Source organism: Mycteria americana, chromosome 18 (genome assembly GCF_035582795.1).
Source record: "Mycteria americana isolate JAX WOST 10 ecotype Jacksonville Zoo and Gardens chromosome 18, USCA_MyAme_1.0, whole genome shotgun sequence".
Taxonomy (NCBI): Eukaryota; Metazoa; Chordata; class Aves; order Ciconiiformes; family Ciconiidae; genus Mycteria; species Mycteria americana.
Window position 1 is genome coordinate 7,658,638 of NC_134382.1, and position 17,150 is coordinate 7,675,787.

The 17,150-nt window shown below is 56.4% G+C and overlaps 1 protein-coding gene across 2 annotated transcripts in view; it reads left to right on the plus strand.

Annotated features, from left to right (window-relative positions):
• The window catches only part of AGRN (agrin), a 129,704-nt gene that overhangs the window by 39,068 nt on the left and 73,486 nt on the right, over positions 1-17,150 (plus strand). The window contains exon 3 of one of the 2 annotated variants that reach the window (XM_075520225.1): positions 10,322-10,342. The exons of the other annotated variant lie outside the window; for it this stretch is intronic. Within the exon in view, the coding sequence (XP_075376340.1) occupies positions 10,322-10,342 (21 nt within the window). The remainder of the gene's footprint in view (positions 1-10,321; positions 10,343-17,150) is intronic. 2 annotated transcript variants of the gene reach the window in all.

Below are 17,150 nucleotides of genomic sequence, written 5' to 3' on the forward strand. Positions count from 1 at the left end.
GCGGCCGGCAGCCGCCGAGGGTGCTGCTAAACGGCTCTCGCAGAAAAGCCCAGTAGGCTTTGATAGCCTCGGCATCGTTTTAAGAGCGCTAACATCAGCTCTAGCCTTCAATTTTTTTTCCTAGTCTCTGCTGTTTTCCTTGTGTGTGTTAGTTTACCTGATGGCCTAACCAAGGGCCACCCTTCCTGCGTTGCAAATGCTCCGGGGAAGCACATTTTGGCCTTTTAAAGACAACCTGGAGTCTTGCAATTGAAAAATACGTATTTCTAAAAACGTTGCCATTTGTCTTAGGTTTCCTGGGCTAGGGTTGCTCTCTTCATGAGAATATGAAGATTGGACGTGGCGGTTTGCTGTCGGGAAGGAGGTGGGCAGCTGCCTGCTGGGGCTAGCAGCGGGAGCGGGAGCGGGCCAAGCCCCTCGCTGCTGCTCTGGGAACGGAGAGCTTGCTGGGTGCAGGACCCCCTTGTAGTGCCCTGTGAATCCCCCTCTCCCCCGCGCCAAGCTGCGCTCCCCTGCCTGCCGCTCCGGGGGCCAGCTTTGCTCGGATGCTCCCGCAGTCCTGTCCTCCCGACAGAGCCGTGGCTTCCTGGAGCGCAGCACGCTGAGAAGGACCATGGCCACCAGCGTTGGGCATCCTGGAAGGGACTGTGGTAGTAGTGCTGTCCTTGAGGCACGTGTCTGCATACTGCCCTCTGCTAGAGGCTGGCTTACGCTGGAGGGTTTATTTGGATCCTTCCTGCTGGGAGATGCAAGACCTCGTTCTTCTGTGAAGTGCCGTGCCCACCGGTGAATACGCGATGCGAAGCAGAAGTCGCTGGGGAGGGAGGAGACCACCTAACTGGTGTGAGGAAGGGGTCAAGGGAGCTGCCTTGCTGGCTCGGTGCGGGAGCCCGTGATCGTGCTGTGCTCCTGCTGCGGGCTGCTGGGACCGGAGGAGCGGTAGGGAAATGGTGGAGCTTAAATGGGTTGAAGGAGGTAGGGTAAATGCAAGATTTGTGCTGGAATCGGGTGGGAGTGGGATTAGTAGGCTGATGATGGGGAGCAGTGAAGGATGTTATTTCAGGGTCTCCATTAAACACTTAAGAGGGAATTTTCTTTAGCCAGAGAGAACGGAGTTAAATGCTGTGAACGGAGGCAGCTGCTTGTGTTGTCTGCCCTACATGGGACTCTGGCAATGACAATTCTCCAAAGGGAAAGAGAATGAATTTTAATGAAATCTTGAAAGACTTTAAATTTTCATGTTAACTTCAATTATTCAGGACAGTCAAAAAAGCAACTTTAAAGCTTTGTAAAAAGAAAGGAAAAGAAGAGGCCAGTTTGCTTTTTTATTTTTATTTTTTTAGATTAATTGATTTGCATTTTGTTTCACTGCAGCGAAACATGGGCATTCTAAAGACACTGCTGTTGGTTATTGCATCTGACAGCAGTGCTGAGGAAGGATATCGGGAAATGCCTGGGGCATGGGAGAGGTACCAGAAGAGCTCAGTGGGGCAAAAGCCTGTGTTGTCAAGGGCACGGGGAGCAGTATCCATACTGGGCAGCTACTGGGGCGGTATCCATACTGGGCAGCTACTGGGGTTGCAGGCTGACTGCTGCACTTGCTGCTCAACCCAGAAAATTGCCTGCATGGGAAGGCCCCCTGTGCTTTTTAGCTTCACCGGCTCCGTGCAATGCCTCTGTTAGCAGCAGGCAGGACGGCTGGTCTCGGAGTGCTGGCTGGCATGTCCCCGGCTGCTGGCTGGAGGCAGGGGATGCAGTCCTGGCCTGAGAAATGCATTCCCACTTTCTGACCTAGGAAGGGCAGGTAGGAGCCAAGCCGCGGCTTGTACCGAGCGTGATGCCTGCCCGCGGCTCCTGTCCCTGCTGACCCTGGGCCCTTCCACAAAGGGCAGCAGCCAAGCGGGGGGTGCCGCTGTTGTGGTGGGCTTTCCACCCCGCTGCACTCCCAGCAGCTGGGGCTGAGCCTGTGGAAGCGGCCGTGATGGCGAAGAGGACAAGTGGGTGGTTTCATCGCCTCCCAGCCAGCTATAGACAGGGTGTGAAAGCAGTGGAGCCGTGTTCAGGCTCCAATGGGTGGGTCTGGTCTGCCGCTGCCAGGGCTCGGGCACCACTAGGACATCCGTGGGCCCTGCAGGGTGGGACCCTCTGCCCCTCCAGGGACTTCTAGACAAAGCAAAGGGCACCTCTTTGTTATCCAGCCCACGGTGCAGGCGTTCAGAGTGCCACGCTGCGGAGAAGGAGATCCCCTGGGACTGCGTGCTCAGGCTTGGCAGCAGCGAGCATGAAGAAACGACTGGCAAAACACAGGGCTGCCTGCCTGCCTCCTGAGCCTGCTCCCCGCCGTGGGGTGGAGGGAGCTCCGCTGCAGCGGAGGTCCCTGTTGTTCATGCTCAGACGGGCCCTGTGGACGTGCGGCTTGCTCTCGGTGGGGACTGTGCCCGTGCTTTGCCGTGCCCCCGCCTCCTGCTTCGAGTGGCCCCGGCGTTCGGAGCATCCTCAGTTCCCACCGATTTCAGCAGCCCGATGCGCTGCGGCCTTGGCTCTCTCAGCTCTTGGAGGGGGGATGCTGTGCATCTGCCCGTGCCCAAGGGCCTTGCTTGCTGCTGGTTGCGCAGCTCGCTTCCTTGAACAAAGTGCTTGCTTCTATCTTGGTCCTGTGGTCTTTCTCACTCTCCTCTCACTAAGCTCAGGGCATCTGTCTGCGTTTCTGTTTCGGATCCCCAGCAGGCTGATGCCTTGCCTCCCTTTGAGGGTGCCCCACTGGTGCAGAGGGGCTCCATAGCACAAACACGTCTTTTATTCCCTGCTGCTGAGAGCTGCCAAGCCTGGCTCTCTTCCCAGAAAGCAGCGCTAGTTTAGAACATAAGCAGCTATTGTCTTAGCCCTGGAGACTGCGATCTGAGCTCTGCTGGCGTTGGGTGGGAGGGGGAGAGGGGATACGGCATGCTAAAGGGACTTGAGAAAGGAGCCCAAGGAATACGGGAGATTTGCAGGCTCTCAATTATGCTCGTCTCACCAAAAATAATGCAGCTCCCTACTCCTCCTTTGACATTCGAATCGCTCTTCCACCCTGTCCCTGGGGGTGGCTGTTACAGTTAATGTCTAGCAAAGACTGGGTCCTTTGTCTTGCATGGGCTGGAGAAGGAAATGTGGGGGAAGAGTGGTCCTGCAGTAAGGATCTCCTCCTGGGAGTGCACCCCAGCTGGATCTGGGGTCCCTCACGCTACCCCGGTTGTAGAGACTGGCCCTCGGGACAGGGAAATTGCTTAGGGCATGGATTTGCCCACCTCTCTCCAACGAGGTGACAAAGCCGCTGGTGACCATCGTGTTGTGGGTGGCAGGTAACACCGTCTCCTGTTCAGCTTTGCATCCTCATAGCTCGTTCCCATCGCGGAGGGATGCGTCCGGGGTGATTCTGGTGTGGGCTTAGAGGACGAGGTGCTGCTTCCCAGGGTTTTCTGTCTTGGGATAATAAACCATGGGTCCCTGCAGCAGGGTCTGCGGGCCAGCTCAGCCCCCTGGTAGGGGATGAGACCAGCCGCGGAGGAGAGCGGTACGGCCCAGCTGGGTGTGCTGGCTGCTTAACCACTGTCTGCTTCCCTCTGGTGTCATCAAAGCTAGTGCTGCGTGGGGTGCAGGAGGGCAGAATTATGAAGATAGTCTGCTATAAATCAGAGATTCTGCCTGCGCTTTCATTTGAAGAAGTGGAAATTCAGCACAAGAACAAAGGGATGATTTAGTAGAATGAATAGGTGGTAAGTTGTCACCTGACGGGGGAAACTTGTGCAGCACGGTGAAGATAACGGCCCTCGATGCCACGGGGACTCTGAGCAGAAGGGGGGGGTCTCGGGTCTCGTCCGGTCCCTGAGGCGGCTCGTGGCTATCCTGCCTTGTTTTGGGTCTCCCTATTCCAGGGAACAGAAACAGCTCTGCAGTTCTGTGCAAGGACCCGATTGACCTGTTCTTATTTGTGTCTTTGGCTTTGATTTGTTCTGGGTTCAACCCTGTAATCCAAGGAAAATCACTCCACAGGTAAAATTACAAGCGGGGATGGTTGAGTAAGGGAAGCCTAGCGTCCCTGCCAAGCCCTCTAATCAGCCTTGAGTTGCAGAGAAGGAGACGAGTTCCTGGAGTGTCTCGTGCCTGTTTTCTCCCTTATGAAAGCAGGGAGGCTGCAAGGGAGCTAATCATGAGGCTATTTCACGAATCATTTGGCCGTGATGAGCCGCGCTCGAGAAAGAGGGGTTGGAGATGCTGAGTTTTTGCAGCTTAATCTGCCGGAGTGGTGATCCTCTGCAGGCTGATGCCTGCAGCCAGCCCTGTCTGAGTAAACTTTCCCTGGCTTCAATAAAAGTGTTAGTGTAGTAGAGACTCTGCCCTGTGGGTGTTTTCCTCCCTCCCCACCAGTGCGTCCCGGTACCCAACCCACGGCAGCTTCTTAAAAGTGTGTTTGGTGGTGGCACAGAGGGGAAACCTCAAATCCTTGCAAAGCAATTACTGCTAATGAGACACTTCCTACACATCTGGTTTCCATTCTGGCTGTGTTTTGGGGACTGTTCTTCAGAGCTTGGGAATGGAGGAAGGTGGGAAAATCCCTGCCTCCTCTTCTCCCTTCAGCAGCACCCTCCTCCAAGGTGGCAGTTGGGCTGCTCGTTAGCTCCCATCTTGCTTGCCAAACTTAAACAATTACCACAGAAAATTGCACCTCTCCAGGGAGGCTGAATTTCAGCAGCAGCAATTATTGGATGCTGATCGCATGCCAATTGATTGATATGTTTTTGAGAGCAAGTGTAATGTGTTTAATTAGTGTGTGATTTACAGGAGCAGGGACGACTGGATGCCCCAGACTTAAGAAAATTTCTGAATTAAGTGCCAACTGCAAAGCAAACGGAGAAATTTTCTTTTGTAGTGCGCGATTGCTTGGGTTTCATTTCTTCGTGTAGGGATTTAATGTTAAATTGATGGAAACCGTCTCTGGCTATTCTGGCTTTCTCCAGCCCTTCGCCTCGGTCGCTGGACGCGGGAGGTGCAGCAGAACTGCCCGTTCCTGCGGGGCTGAGCTGGAACGACTCGGCCTGCCCGGCTGCTGGCACTGCCTGCCCGCTGCGGCTGGGGGACGGGTGCCTGTGTGCCCCTGGCCGTCGGTGGGACCGTGGTTCCTAGTCCCCGAGCTCTTCCAGAGATCCCACGCTGGCCTGACGTGGATTAGGTACGCCCGAGCCCCAGGGCTTCAGCTCCAGCTTCTGACCATTCAGATCAGGTCTTCGTTTGAATTGCAGATTTGCGTGGATCCTGGGCCTTCCTGGCTGCTGGTTTTGGCAGCCAAGTGCCTTGTTATCTCAGTGCAGAGTGTGGCCTTGGAGCAGGATGCAGAGAAACAGTAGGGAGGGTCACGGAGAGAGGGATTTCAGGAAGTCTGTGTTGCTTTGTGCACTGAGCAGCGGGAAGGTGGCGTGGGAACCCTTGGCTTGTTTCCTTGGGAATGAGACAGTCCAACCTGGATCTCGCCGGCAGGCTTATCGGGGACATTAGTGTGAGGGCAACGAAAACACCGGGCTGTCGGGTTCCTGGGATCTATCAGGGATCCCTCGTGGCCCCTCAGAGCCCAGCTTTTCTGGTTCTGCAGGCGGTCCAGCTTCCTCCCTTGGGTGCACTGAGAGAGGTGGGGTGCGGGTGGGCAATATCCACCCCCCGTGCCCTTCACTGGCATGCAGCAGGTTCCCGCTTCGAAGGAAGACTTGCGGATGAAACCCCCTGCCCTGCACAGTGCCCCAGGCACTTGGGTTTCATTTCTTCGTGTAGGGATTTAATGTTAAATTGATGGAAACTGTCTCTGGCTCTTCTGGCTTTCTCCAGCCCTTTGTCTGGCTTTCTCCTTCCCTTCCTTGAGGCACTTACAGGGCCTTCTCTTCAGGTTGGGATCTCCAAGCGGGGTTTTCCCAGAGGACAGCTTGCCTTGGTGAGTTCTTCTGACCTGAGCGGCAGGGAAACGGTCTGGGTTATGCATTGGTCGAGAGTCTCGGGAACTGAGCTGTTGAACAGGACATAGTTCTGGCTTTGCAACAGCTGTGTTGAGTGACTTGTCCAAGTCACATGTGATTTCTCAGAAGTACCACTTTTCATGATGTAGTGGCTCAGGCCCTGGCAGGAGTAAGTCAGAAAGCATGTACTGGGTGCTCCAGAGAGGTAGGTCTGCTTTGTTCCAGCCATGGCTGCGGGCCTGGCCTGCACTCCCCAGGCATGGAATGGCATGGCATGAGCACCGGCTTCTTGCTCTGCGTTGCTTCTCTGCAAAGCTCGGGTGTATTCCCCTGCTCCGAGTGTGTTTCTGTCCGGGAAAACTTTCTGCAGTCAAGTGCCTGACCTTGGAACAGAGCCTCCCCCTCTCTTTTTTTTTTTTTTTTTTTTTAATATATAGTAAAATAAACTTATTTGCTCCTTCTTGATGTGAACAGCTGCTTCATTGAGCCACAGCACGATGAAGGGAAAATCAAAGCACAGTGACGTTTGCTGGGTTGAAAGGCAGGTCAGGCTCTGGGGCTACTCATCTCAATTCAGCTTTTGTTCTAAAAACGAGAGGGAGAACGCGTGCACCCTGCCGGACTGGTGTGATCTCCCGAGCCTTGGGAAGAAGGAGCGGGAGCTGTGGGGTGGAAGCTCTGCAGGTCAGAATGTGTGGGAAGGTGCTGGGCTGTCTGGGACTCCATCTGGTGGCACTGGCGCTGGAGCAGCGCTGCGTGGGTGGGTGGCTGTTGCTGAGCTGGGCTCAGCGTTGCTGGCTGGGCTGCCTTGGGCTCGGAGGGCTCCGTGAGTCACAGGCGACTTCTGGCTCACGGGGTCAAGTGTTCAGTCTTGCTCTGACGACACCAGCCCGAGCGGGTGCGTCTCAAGTCCCTTAACCCTTCTGGGATTCTGTTCCCCACCTGTAGAGCTAGCAGCACTCACGGGGGACACCGACCCTTTTCTCCACCCAGCCCTCATCCCGTGTGCTCCTCCCCGTTGTTCTGCAGCCCAGGCAGCCAGGTGGGATTTGGGCCTGGAGCAGCACTCGTATCTCTTGTCCTGGTGCTACAAAGCTGCAATTCCCATTTCCTGAGGGCTGCAGCACTGAAGTTGGCAGCTCTGCAGGGGTCTTGGCCAGGCAACTTCATCTTCTCTTTGTTGCTGTTTCACTCGCTCTGGTTTTCTTCTGACTCTGAAAAGCAGCTGCTGTTACCGTCCCAGTGAACATCAGGTTTTGGTATCTGCATATGAACGCCTCGGTTACTATCCAGTGGGCAGGCAGTGACACCACATTACCCAGCACAAAGCCCCAGCTGGACCGGGGGGTCTCCACACCCCAGTTGCACCTACCCGCAGGGGTACCTTAAAGAGAAGGTGCTGCTTTGGGAATGCCGTGCTTTTGCACATGGGAAATGAGGTCTTGTTTCCAGCTTGACCTCTGTTCTGTGTGCGCTATATACCTCTGCCACAGTTTCTCCCTCAGTGGCCTCGGGCACGTCACTTATCCTGTGTGCGTTAGGCGATGTGGTCTGGACCGCCTCGCAGGGGCACGGTGGAGTGACGTGGTAACCTACCGGGGGGAAGCTCCCAGGGGTGCCAGGGCTGTGCCGCTTGTGCCAGCGGCTGAGGGACCTGCCCGCTGCGAAGCGGCGGGGTGAGAAGTGCTGCGTGCGCAGTAAATGATGTGTGACCGAGAGTTGTGCGGTGGCTGCTGCCAGGCAGCTGCTGGCTCTCTGCCACGGTGCCTGAGGTGACCAGGCTGAGCTGCCTTACACCCCCACAGCAAAGGTGGGGGACCTGAGACTTCTTCCCCTGCTCAACGGGAATGTCTCCCAAAATATGCAACACCTAGTGACTCCCCGCAGCGACTGCCTCTCTCCCACACTGGCATTCGCATCCTTTCCCTTGGCAAGGAATAGTGATCGTGTCGAATCCCCTGAAATATGGTGGGCAGACAGCTTTGTAGAAACCCCAACCGAGCACTCCTTGTCTCCAGGGCTTCTGCATCCCTGGAAGTATCCCTGGAGGTATTTAAAAGCCGTTTGGATGAGGTGCTCAGGGACATGGTGTAGTGGTGGGCTTGGCAGTGTTAGGTTTATGGTTGGACTCAATGATCTTAAAGGGCTTTTCCAACCTATACGATTCTGTGATTCTGTGATCTGAACGCCCCAGGAAAAGCCACTGACCCCTCCCTGCACGCTGGCAAAAATCAAGTCGTGGTGTTGCTGCTGCTCTTGTGCCTTCCTTTCGCCTTGACAGCGTGGCTCGTCAGAGGTGCTGCCTTGGCAAGAAGGGGCTCTCCTGCCGCTCCCCAGGAATAGCGGAGTAAGAGGAGGTGGGTCCCATTCCCTCTGGCAATCCCAGACCATGCTGTCCAGGGGCCCAGAAGAGCCACCTCTTCGGCCAGGTGACAAAAGGATGTGACGGAGATAGCGTAATCCACATAATTTTAATTTAGAGGCATCAGAGGAAAAGAAGGGAGGGAGTGCTGCAGTCCTGCAGCCAGACACTTGTATTTCATCTGCACCAGAGCTGGCCATGGGGTCTTGGCTTTCATTTCTGTTTTTCTTTCTCTTTTTATAAACTAAAATCCCAAAATAACTGTGTTCCTCTGGGATATTTTTAAGCTGTTCTTCCCCTCTTCCTTTCTTCCCTGCATCTCCCAACAGCTTATAGCTGAGAGGGCTCCCGGTTGCCAATGGAGAAGGCTGCACGTCACTTCCTTGACATGGGGCCGTCTCCAGCCCTCAATGCTCACTTTGTTTTTCCCCTAATAGTCTCAGTGAGCTGTCAGGACCCTTCACAGTGTCACATTACCCGCGTCCCGCAGCCCATTGTGGGAGCTGCCGCTAACGTGGCATGCAGAGCACGGGGGAGGCCTCGGAGCTCCCCAGCCCGGGTAGCGGGGCAGTGGGTGAGGCGCTCTGTTCCAGCTGCATCCTTGCCTTCCTCCTCCTCCATTTCCTCTGTTATGTGGCCCAGCATGCTCCCTTTCCCTGGGAAGTCGCCCACCTCCGTCCCCTGCATCCCACCCGTCTGGCCATGCTTCCCCTGGGGCTTCGTGTCTGTCCTCTTTCAGCAGCGTCTACCCTGGGAGAAGCACACAAGAAGCACAACATACTCCAAACTCCACCCTGCTTTTAACTGTCTAGTAGCTGGTGTGTGGTCCTGTGAGGAGGCAGAGCGGTCTGGGTGGGATAGGAAAGAGGGCTTAAGAGTTGCATTTCACACTAGGAGATACCCATGTCCTGGTGGGACACAGACCTGGCTGTGAGGACAGCTCCTGTTTCCATAGGCATCTAGAATGAATGCTATAATGGTTACAGGACTTCTATACTGCCGTAGATGACTTGCAGATAAGTAAGCCGTGCTCAGTAACAACTATTAAAATGCTCAGCTGTTTAACTGTTAACCTTCTCTTTCATCATGTGTGTTGGGAACCTTGTTTCATCTTGTGCTCTGGTTTCCTAGACTTCAAAAGTAGTTCTAGCCCAGGTGATGCATTTGGATAGGAGGTATCGAGCTGCGATGGTAAAGGATGTGCCCCTTTGAGTTGGATGGGAAACATCTGATCCTTGGTAGCCTGTACTGGGAAGCTGGCATGGCCGCGGATAGCTCCAGGCTTAGCTCCTGAACATTTCCAAATTGTGAGTTTGGTTTCAGAAAATCATCTGGCAAGGCAACCCACGAAGTTTAACAGTTAATGCATGTTGGCTTCTGAGTCTTTGGCTGCGCTTGCACATTCTTCAGGACCTCCTTTAGCCATCCTTGTAAGGAAAGAGTGCAGGCTTCTCCGTGGATCAAATCAACTGTGGTATCTAATCCAGCATGCTTGTGTCGTGCGGCTGATAGGCAGCAGTCAGTGCTGAGGTGTTCCTGATGGGGTTTTTGTTGTTGTCGTTTGCACGTATGTAGGGTTCTGGGGCTCTTCATTTCTCCCTTGTTTTGCTGTGCATGATTTAGACTGTTGCAGTGCGCAGTATCATCAGTAACATCAGGATCCTGCTGGTTTATGGCTATCTGGAGATTTGGCAGCCCATTGTGCCATGAAAACATGTTTAAATCAATGGGCTTAGAAGGCCAGCAACCCGGCCACGATCTTCTGGGGTGATCTGGGAGCTACTGCCCGATGCTGCCTGGAAAGGGCTGGAAGAGGTGGATGGAAGCTGCCCGAGGTGGTGTCGATAGTGGAGCATTGGAGGAGGGGGCTTGGGGGGGGGTGGGGTGGGTAGGAAAGCTTTGGGTTAGCTGTCTGTTTTCTTGTTTCTAACTGTTTTGTTCTCTCCTTTTTCTCCTCCCCCTTCCCTGCTTTCTAAAGAACATAGGAAGCTTCTTGCTGGTAAGTGGTGGTGTGTCATGCAAAAAAATACCATTTTTTCCATCCACCATCAGACTCGCTGGTTAGTCCGTGTCATTCTTCCATCCACCCAGAATGTGCTGGAGCAATAGAAACCTTCTGGAGGTGGGTACAGGCACACCCGTCCCCACGGCCTCTTGGCTGCGGAGTGTGCACTCACCTCAGAGGGAGCTATTGCTTTTAGATCACAGTTTGAAGAACTGCTTTCCCCTCTGCCTCCACATTGCCCAGCCTGACATTGTTGCCTGGGCTCGATTGGATTGGATTGTGTCCTTGCACAAAGCAAGCGACAGCTGCTGCGGCACCAAGCCCCTGGAGCACTGTGGGTGTGAAACTGTGATCTAAGGACGCGTCTCACCTAGTGCTTGTCTCGTATCCGACTCCATCCTCAGCCTCTCACCTTCACCAGCTTCCTGGGGAGGGTGGGGGAGAGCACTGTCCCAGCTCATACTGGAGGTGAAACGGGCCGGTTTGCCTGTTGACCTGGCCTGGGGGTTTTGTGGCACGTGCTGCACCTGATGTGATTAATGAACAAGGGCAGAGCATCGCTGCCAGCAGGTCGAGGGCAGAGGCCACGTGTGCCCCCGTCCTGGCTGAGCTGAGAAGCTCCAGGTGCGGGGCAAACACGCCGCAGACAATTCTTCTGGGCGTCCCTCTGGCAAAAGCAAGTGAAGCGTGGGCACGGGTCGAAGCCCCTAAGGTGTTCCTGTCCCTGCTCCTCTGGTCCCCTCGCCTCGCTGCCCTGCACCGTGCCAGCAGCGGCTCATCTCTTCCTCAGCTGTCATCTGCACAGGCAGTTGTTTTAAACAGTGAATCCCAGTCATTAAAACAAACCGTGTGCGTGCCCTGGCTGATGAGAGCAGCCCTTAACGGGCGAGGGTGTACACGGCTGCAGGCTGGCTGCGTGCCCGCTTCCCTCTGATCCCTGGTGCTGGGAATCCCGGCATCCCGGGAACCTCGTGGCCAGCTCCTTTGTTTGGTGGCTGTGGATACAGAGCGTATGTGAGGAAGGCGTTTGGCATGTGGTTGGGGCTGGCAGTTCATCTCATGCCCTCCCCCTGCATGCACAAACCTTTGTGCACATCCGCCGGCGGCACGGCTGGCTCGGGCTGGAGGACGGGAAAAGCAGAACGCCTCCCTATGCTGCTGCCCCTCTCCAGCACGCCTGGGCAGCCGCCCTGCCGTGGCAGAAGGTCCCAGGTCCACGTTTGCCATGGACAGGCCTGGGTGTAGGGGCATCAAAACGCTTCTCTGCGTCAGCTTTGACTTTGGGGCCGCACCTCTGCCCACACTGTGCTCATCTTGAGACCTTTAGGTTCGCTGCTGACCCGCATATGTCATTGGATAAGCAGCTGGCTTTTTGGTGTGATGTGGGGTGGGATGGAGCTGCCGCAGCTCAGCTAGCCTTGGTCTGGGCATTGCAACTGGCTGCGTCAAACCCCACTGAACCGAGGGAGGAAAAGGGCTGGACCAGTTGTGGCTGGTGAGCTGTTTAAAGCTATCACTGCTGTATTTCCTCCCTGTTTTGTGCCCCGCATTACATATAATCTATAGACTGTATTGTGTAGATCAGGAAGGGTAGGCTAAGGGATTGCTTGGAAACGTGCCCTTGCTGCAAAGGCGCTGGAGAGGGAACAGAGGGACATAAAAGTTTTATTGAAAGCTGCCTACTCCCGGCCTGGACCCTGGGCCTCTCTGGGTCCAGGAGGAGCAAGGAGAGAAGCAATGCAAGCCGATAGCATCCCCTGCTGGTTTATGCCTCTCAGTCCTGAGATGCATAAACCGAGTCAAGAGCACTCTGCTTGCTCTTCTCCTGGGTGCCGGCCGCTGCTGCCAGCAGCCCCACCGGCTGGACGCTGTTCACTGCTCGCAACACTGGCACAAACGTTTGACTTTGAGCTGTGCGTGGTTGACAGGGCGATAGCTGGATGCCTCCTGCTTTTGTCTCTCCCAGACAGTAGGTGGGCAGGAGAAAAAGGGTCTGGGTTCCCGGGACTGCCCACGCCCCCTTGCTGTATCCCCATCCAACGTGCAAGCCCCTCCGCAGTGCTTGCGAGCGATCTCCGAGCAGGACTGTAGTTGGTCAGAGGAGAGGGTTCCCCTTCCCCTTCCCCTTCCCCTTCCCCTTCCCCTTCCCCTTCCCCTTCCCCTTCCCCTTCCCCTTCCCCTTCCCCTTCCCCTTCCCCTTCCCCTTCCCCTTCCCCTTCCCCTTCCCCTTCCCCTTCCCCTTCCCCTTCCCCTTCCCCTTCCCCTTCCCCTTCCCCTTCCCCTTCCCCTTCCCCTTCCCCTTCCCCTTCCCCTTCCCCTTCCCCTTCCCCTCCTTCCGTAGGCTCTTGCGGCTCTCCCTGCCTTCCCGATCCAAGATCCAACTGGAGCAGCTTCCCTCCTCCCCCGAGGGCATGTGCAAGCACGCGTTTTTTCTGGCTGTGTTTCCTTTCTCCTCTCTAGTGACGTGTTTGGGCTCTCTTCTTTTCACCTTACTGTGTAGCTCAGGGGGCTTTGCTCTCCCCAGGGAAGCGGCCTGCACTGGCTTTATCTGAGCAGCACTGCCGTGGAGCTGGGCGATGGGCTGCGTGTCCTCCCCTGCTGCTGCCGGAGGGGACGATGCTGCTGCCTCTCGCCCCGCTGCTAAGTCTGGCTCCGTGCGTTCCCAGGAGGCCTGTCTCGCACCGCTCCGTGGCTCTTGCGGTTTGTCCGCTTTATGGGAAGCGGTTAACAAAGCTCTGCTGCACCAGACGGCTTGGACCGGGGCCCGGGGCTGACGCTCTCGTCTGCGGTGGGTGCTGGACGCAGCCACAACCGAGCGCCTGTCTCGGAGCCGCTCTGCGGGACCCCCGTGCCCTGCCTCCGCGGCTGGTGCCGACTGGCACAGAGCCGCGTCACTCGAGGGCGCAGGCGTAATTCCTAGCCGGTGCGGGCTCTCTCGTGGCCGGACTGCCTCTTGGGAGAGCTGCAGCGAGAGCGCTTGGCTGGCGCGACTCAGCTGCTGGCCCGGGGTAGGGAGCAGCATGAGGCGTCCAGCTGAACGCGGGGCAACCCGCTGCTCCCCTGCGGAGCCCTGCCTGGGAGGGAGGAGGGGGCAGAGAGCTGCCGGGGTGCCCTGTGGCGTGGCGTTCGGGTGCCCTGTGGCGTGGCGTTCGGGTGCCCTGTGGCGTGGCGTTCAGCTTCCGCTCTCTAGAGCCGCGCTGGCTGAAGGCTGGCAGGCCCTTTCCTGAATATTGCTCCCAGTGCTCCCTCTGCCTGCGGCGCTTTGTACAGCTGGCATGGCAAAGGGATGCTTCTGCTGTCAGGATGTCTCGCCTTTGCACAGGGTACGTGCCGGCCATTCCTGCATCCACCCCGCTGCTGCTGCTCGGCTCCCTGAGTGCTGGGCTGGGTGGGTAGGAATTGAGGTGTGTTAGGGAGGTACCTCTGCTTTCATACCCCCTGCACGCCTCTCTCACTGGCGTGATGTGTTTTCTCACTAGTCGGGCTCTGCTGATGCGGTTTTAGGACTCTGAGGCCTGTATGAGGTTATGGGCAGTACCCTAACTCCAGCCAATGCTGCTCTTTGAGGCAGACCCAGTATAAAAGGCATACCTTATACTGGGTAGAAGGGTTACTGGGTATACTGGGTTGCTGAAGGATATCATTCATTGTCTGGAAGCACTCCGGTGACAGCTGCTTTCTCGGTGGGAAGGTATCCAGAGCGCCAGGGACACATGCTAATTTTAGCCTGCTGGGTGTTTGCTCCAGAAATGTGCCGTAGGTTTGTTTCATCATTTGTTTTCTACTGTTTTTTCCTATTTGCACCCTCCCCATGTTATCATATCCTTGAGGAACTCTGCAACACCAGCTGATCCTCACGCCCCCTTGCAGATGAACAAGTTTACATCAGCTTGCAAAGCAACTGGTGTACGTTTGGAAGAGGGTAGGCAGAAGTGACGTCTTACAGCTCAGCCAACTCAATTAACACATAGCGAGGCTGAAGGCTTGGATGATTCACTCTCAGCCCCTCCAGTAGTCAGGCAAGGCTCTTCCTCTGGTGGAGGGACTTGATGCTGTCTCGGGGAAACAGTAGCCACAGGACAATGTAAGTTCAGGGCAGTGTAGCCCCTGAGGTGTTTGAAAGGTCTGTTTGTCCCCCAGCGAGGGAGAGGCTCGCCTTCCTCATCACCCTCGCGTTGCTCTAACAGCATCCTCTCCGTGCCACGTCAGTGGAGATGCCGTGGGCTCGCCGCTCGACTCTCAGCCGGAGTTTCTTGCCGTGCGGGTTGGCGGGAGCGGCAGGTGGCAGTGTGAGTCTGCCGGAGGAGCCGAGGGCTGCGGGCTGCAGCTCAGGGCGTACCACCAGTCCGTGCGGCAGCAGGGTTGGGGCCGTAGCGCTGTGCACACCCTGCCCCGGACACCCTCGGAGTATTGGGAGAATGCAGGGCGACAGGCTCGAGGGGCCTTGGTTCCAGCATCACCCTGGCTCGCTTCTCTCCAGCCCGGGGGCTGTTCTCAGCGCTGCTTCTGCATGCAATCCTGCAGTGGGCAGCTGTCCTGACAGCGCAGCGAGCCAGCGGGCAACGTGGGTCTCCTGGGAACCACAGAGGAGGGAGGCGGTGGCCGCCGAAGGCGTGAAATCCCTAGCACAGTGCCTTGGTCTGGAAAGTCCTCTTAGGCTGTGGGTGCAAGCCCGGCTGCCTTATTTGGAGCCTGCAAGCTGGGCTTGCAGGGAGCGAGGAGTCGGGGCCAGGAGCGGGGGTGCCAGCGGGAGCCCAGCGGTTTGTGTGAGCGGTCACCCAGGGCAGCGGTTTACCCTTGCGAAGGCAGAGGATGACGGGGCTGGGCAAAGAGTGCTTGGGCTCCTCGGCCGGAACAGCGGGGAGCTGCGTGGCTTAGCGCTGAGATGCATCGCCTCCCTCCCCGGGTTGCTTTTGCTTCGCTGTGTCTCTGCTTTTGGGCAGGAGTCCTGTACTTTTAGCTCTGGACACCAAGTTCTGTGTGCAAACCTTGTTTTGGGTTTTTTTTTTTTTTTCTTTTTTAAGGGGGGGGGCAGAAACATCATAAAACATTCACCATTGCATATGGGTGGCTAGGCGGAAGAGGAGTGGGCTTTGTGCAGTGCGCGCGGGGGAACGTCTGTTAACGGAGGGGCTGTCTTGCAGTTGCAGTGCAGCATGTGCGCGGGCTGTGGCGTGCAGACCACCAGCTTGGAGAAGGGCCTGCGGTCCTGGGAGAGGGTGACCTGTGTTCCCTGGGACGCGTGCGTGTGGCCCACTCCAATGCTCCGTGCTCGGGCATCCCTAAGACAGCTGCGTGGTCCAGTGTCCATGGTAGGAGAGGGCTGTTTCAGGGCAAAGCCATTAAGTGGGGGAAACCCCCCCTCTTCAGAGGAGGCAGCCAGGCACCCCTCATCCAGCACCACCTGGCACAGCTGTTTATTAGGAATGATGTGAATTAACACCCCTTCCCACTCCCAGCGCACACACACCAACCTAGCCGCGAGGCTGGCCACCCCAGTCCCATCTCCCGCACCCGCTCCCCCGTCTCCCATTGATAGGGTTTAAAAGCTCTTTATTTCCAAGCGCTGCTCAGCAGGAGTCAAGCTGGGTCCTGCCAAGTGTTAAATGAAATAATTAAAATCCCCACTTTCTCCCCCTCCTGCTCCTTTCTCTGTAATGCTGGTAATTAGCCTGTAAAACGGCAGGAGGGGATGGGGAAGGGAGAACGTGCAAACGCCTTCTGCAGGCTCCCTCCTCTTCCTCCTCCTCTTCGCCCTCCCCAGAGGAAGCACAAAATGGCTCTCTAGGCATTGGGTGCTGTCAGATAAATCCCAATTAGCTCCCTGCCAAACAGGATTAGCGAGAAGGGAGCCAGGTGGGGAATCAGCCTGGCAACAGCAGGAGCTGGGGGCTTCTGCAAGGTCTCTAGCTCGGTGAGGAGGGAGAGATTGACAGCTGTCAGTCAGATCCCAAAGCAGCACTGATTTTTTGGTGTCGCGGGTTGGTATCTGGCATCTGGTAGGCAGAAATGGGGAGGTGAAGGAAATGAAACTGGTGTCTCCTGTTGGTGTTATCTCTTCCCAAGTAACTGGTGGCTTGAGGGCGCAGGGTCCCCCAAGATGCCTGTGAGCCCCCCCACCCGAGGCCAGGGCAGCGTGCGTGGGTTGTGCTGCTCCCAGCGCTGGTGTGCCCGGGCCTGCCCAGGCCCCGAGATGATGGAGTACATGTCTCCTGCCAGCTCCGTGCTTCAGAAGCAAGAGGATAAAACTACTGTCCTGCCACGCTGAGCACAGCCAGCTGCACCCAGCCCGGCCCCTTCTGCCTGTCTGCTGCATTTTGGCAGCAGCTGCGACATCCTCGCTGTGAAAGCCCAGAAATAAACCCATTAATGGCACCAGGCTTTAAACTGGCTGGTGACCACATGGAGGCCTTAATGCACTGAACACTTTCATTTAGAAAGCTGGGCAGGGGGGAATATGGATGAGCTCAAAGATAATGTTTTCCTGCCTGTAGTAGAGGAATAGCAGCTGTGTCTGAGGGTGTTAAATTGGCTTGCTGTCCCCCGTCCCTCCCTCTTCTTCCCTGGTAGACGTGGTGACTTTCTGCCTCTTGCACCCTGGAGGTGACCCTCCTCGGAACACCTGCAGCCTTAGCCAGGCTGCTTCCAGTCCTAAGGAGGAGGAAAGGGAGAAATACCGGCAGCGCTGGCACGCAGCGTTGCTCAGAGCGGGGATGATGAGCGGTGGATGGACTGCTCTGGAGCCTCGGCGTGGCTGAGGGATGAGTCCCCTCTGCTGGGCTGTCCCAGTGCAGACTGAGCC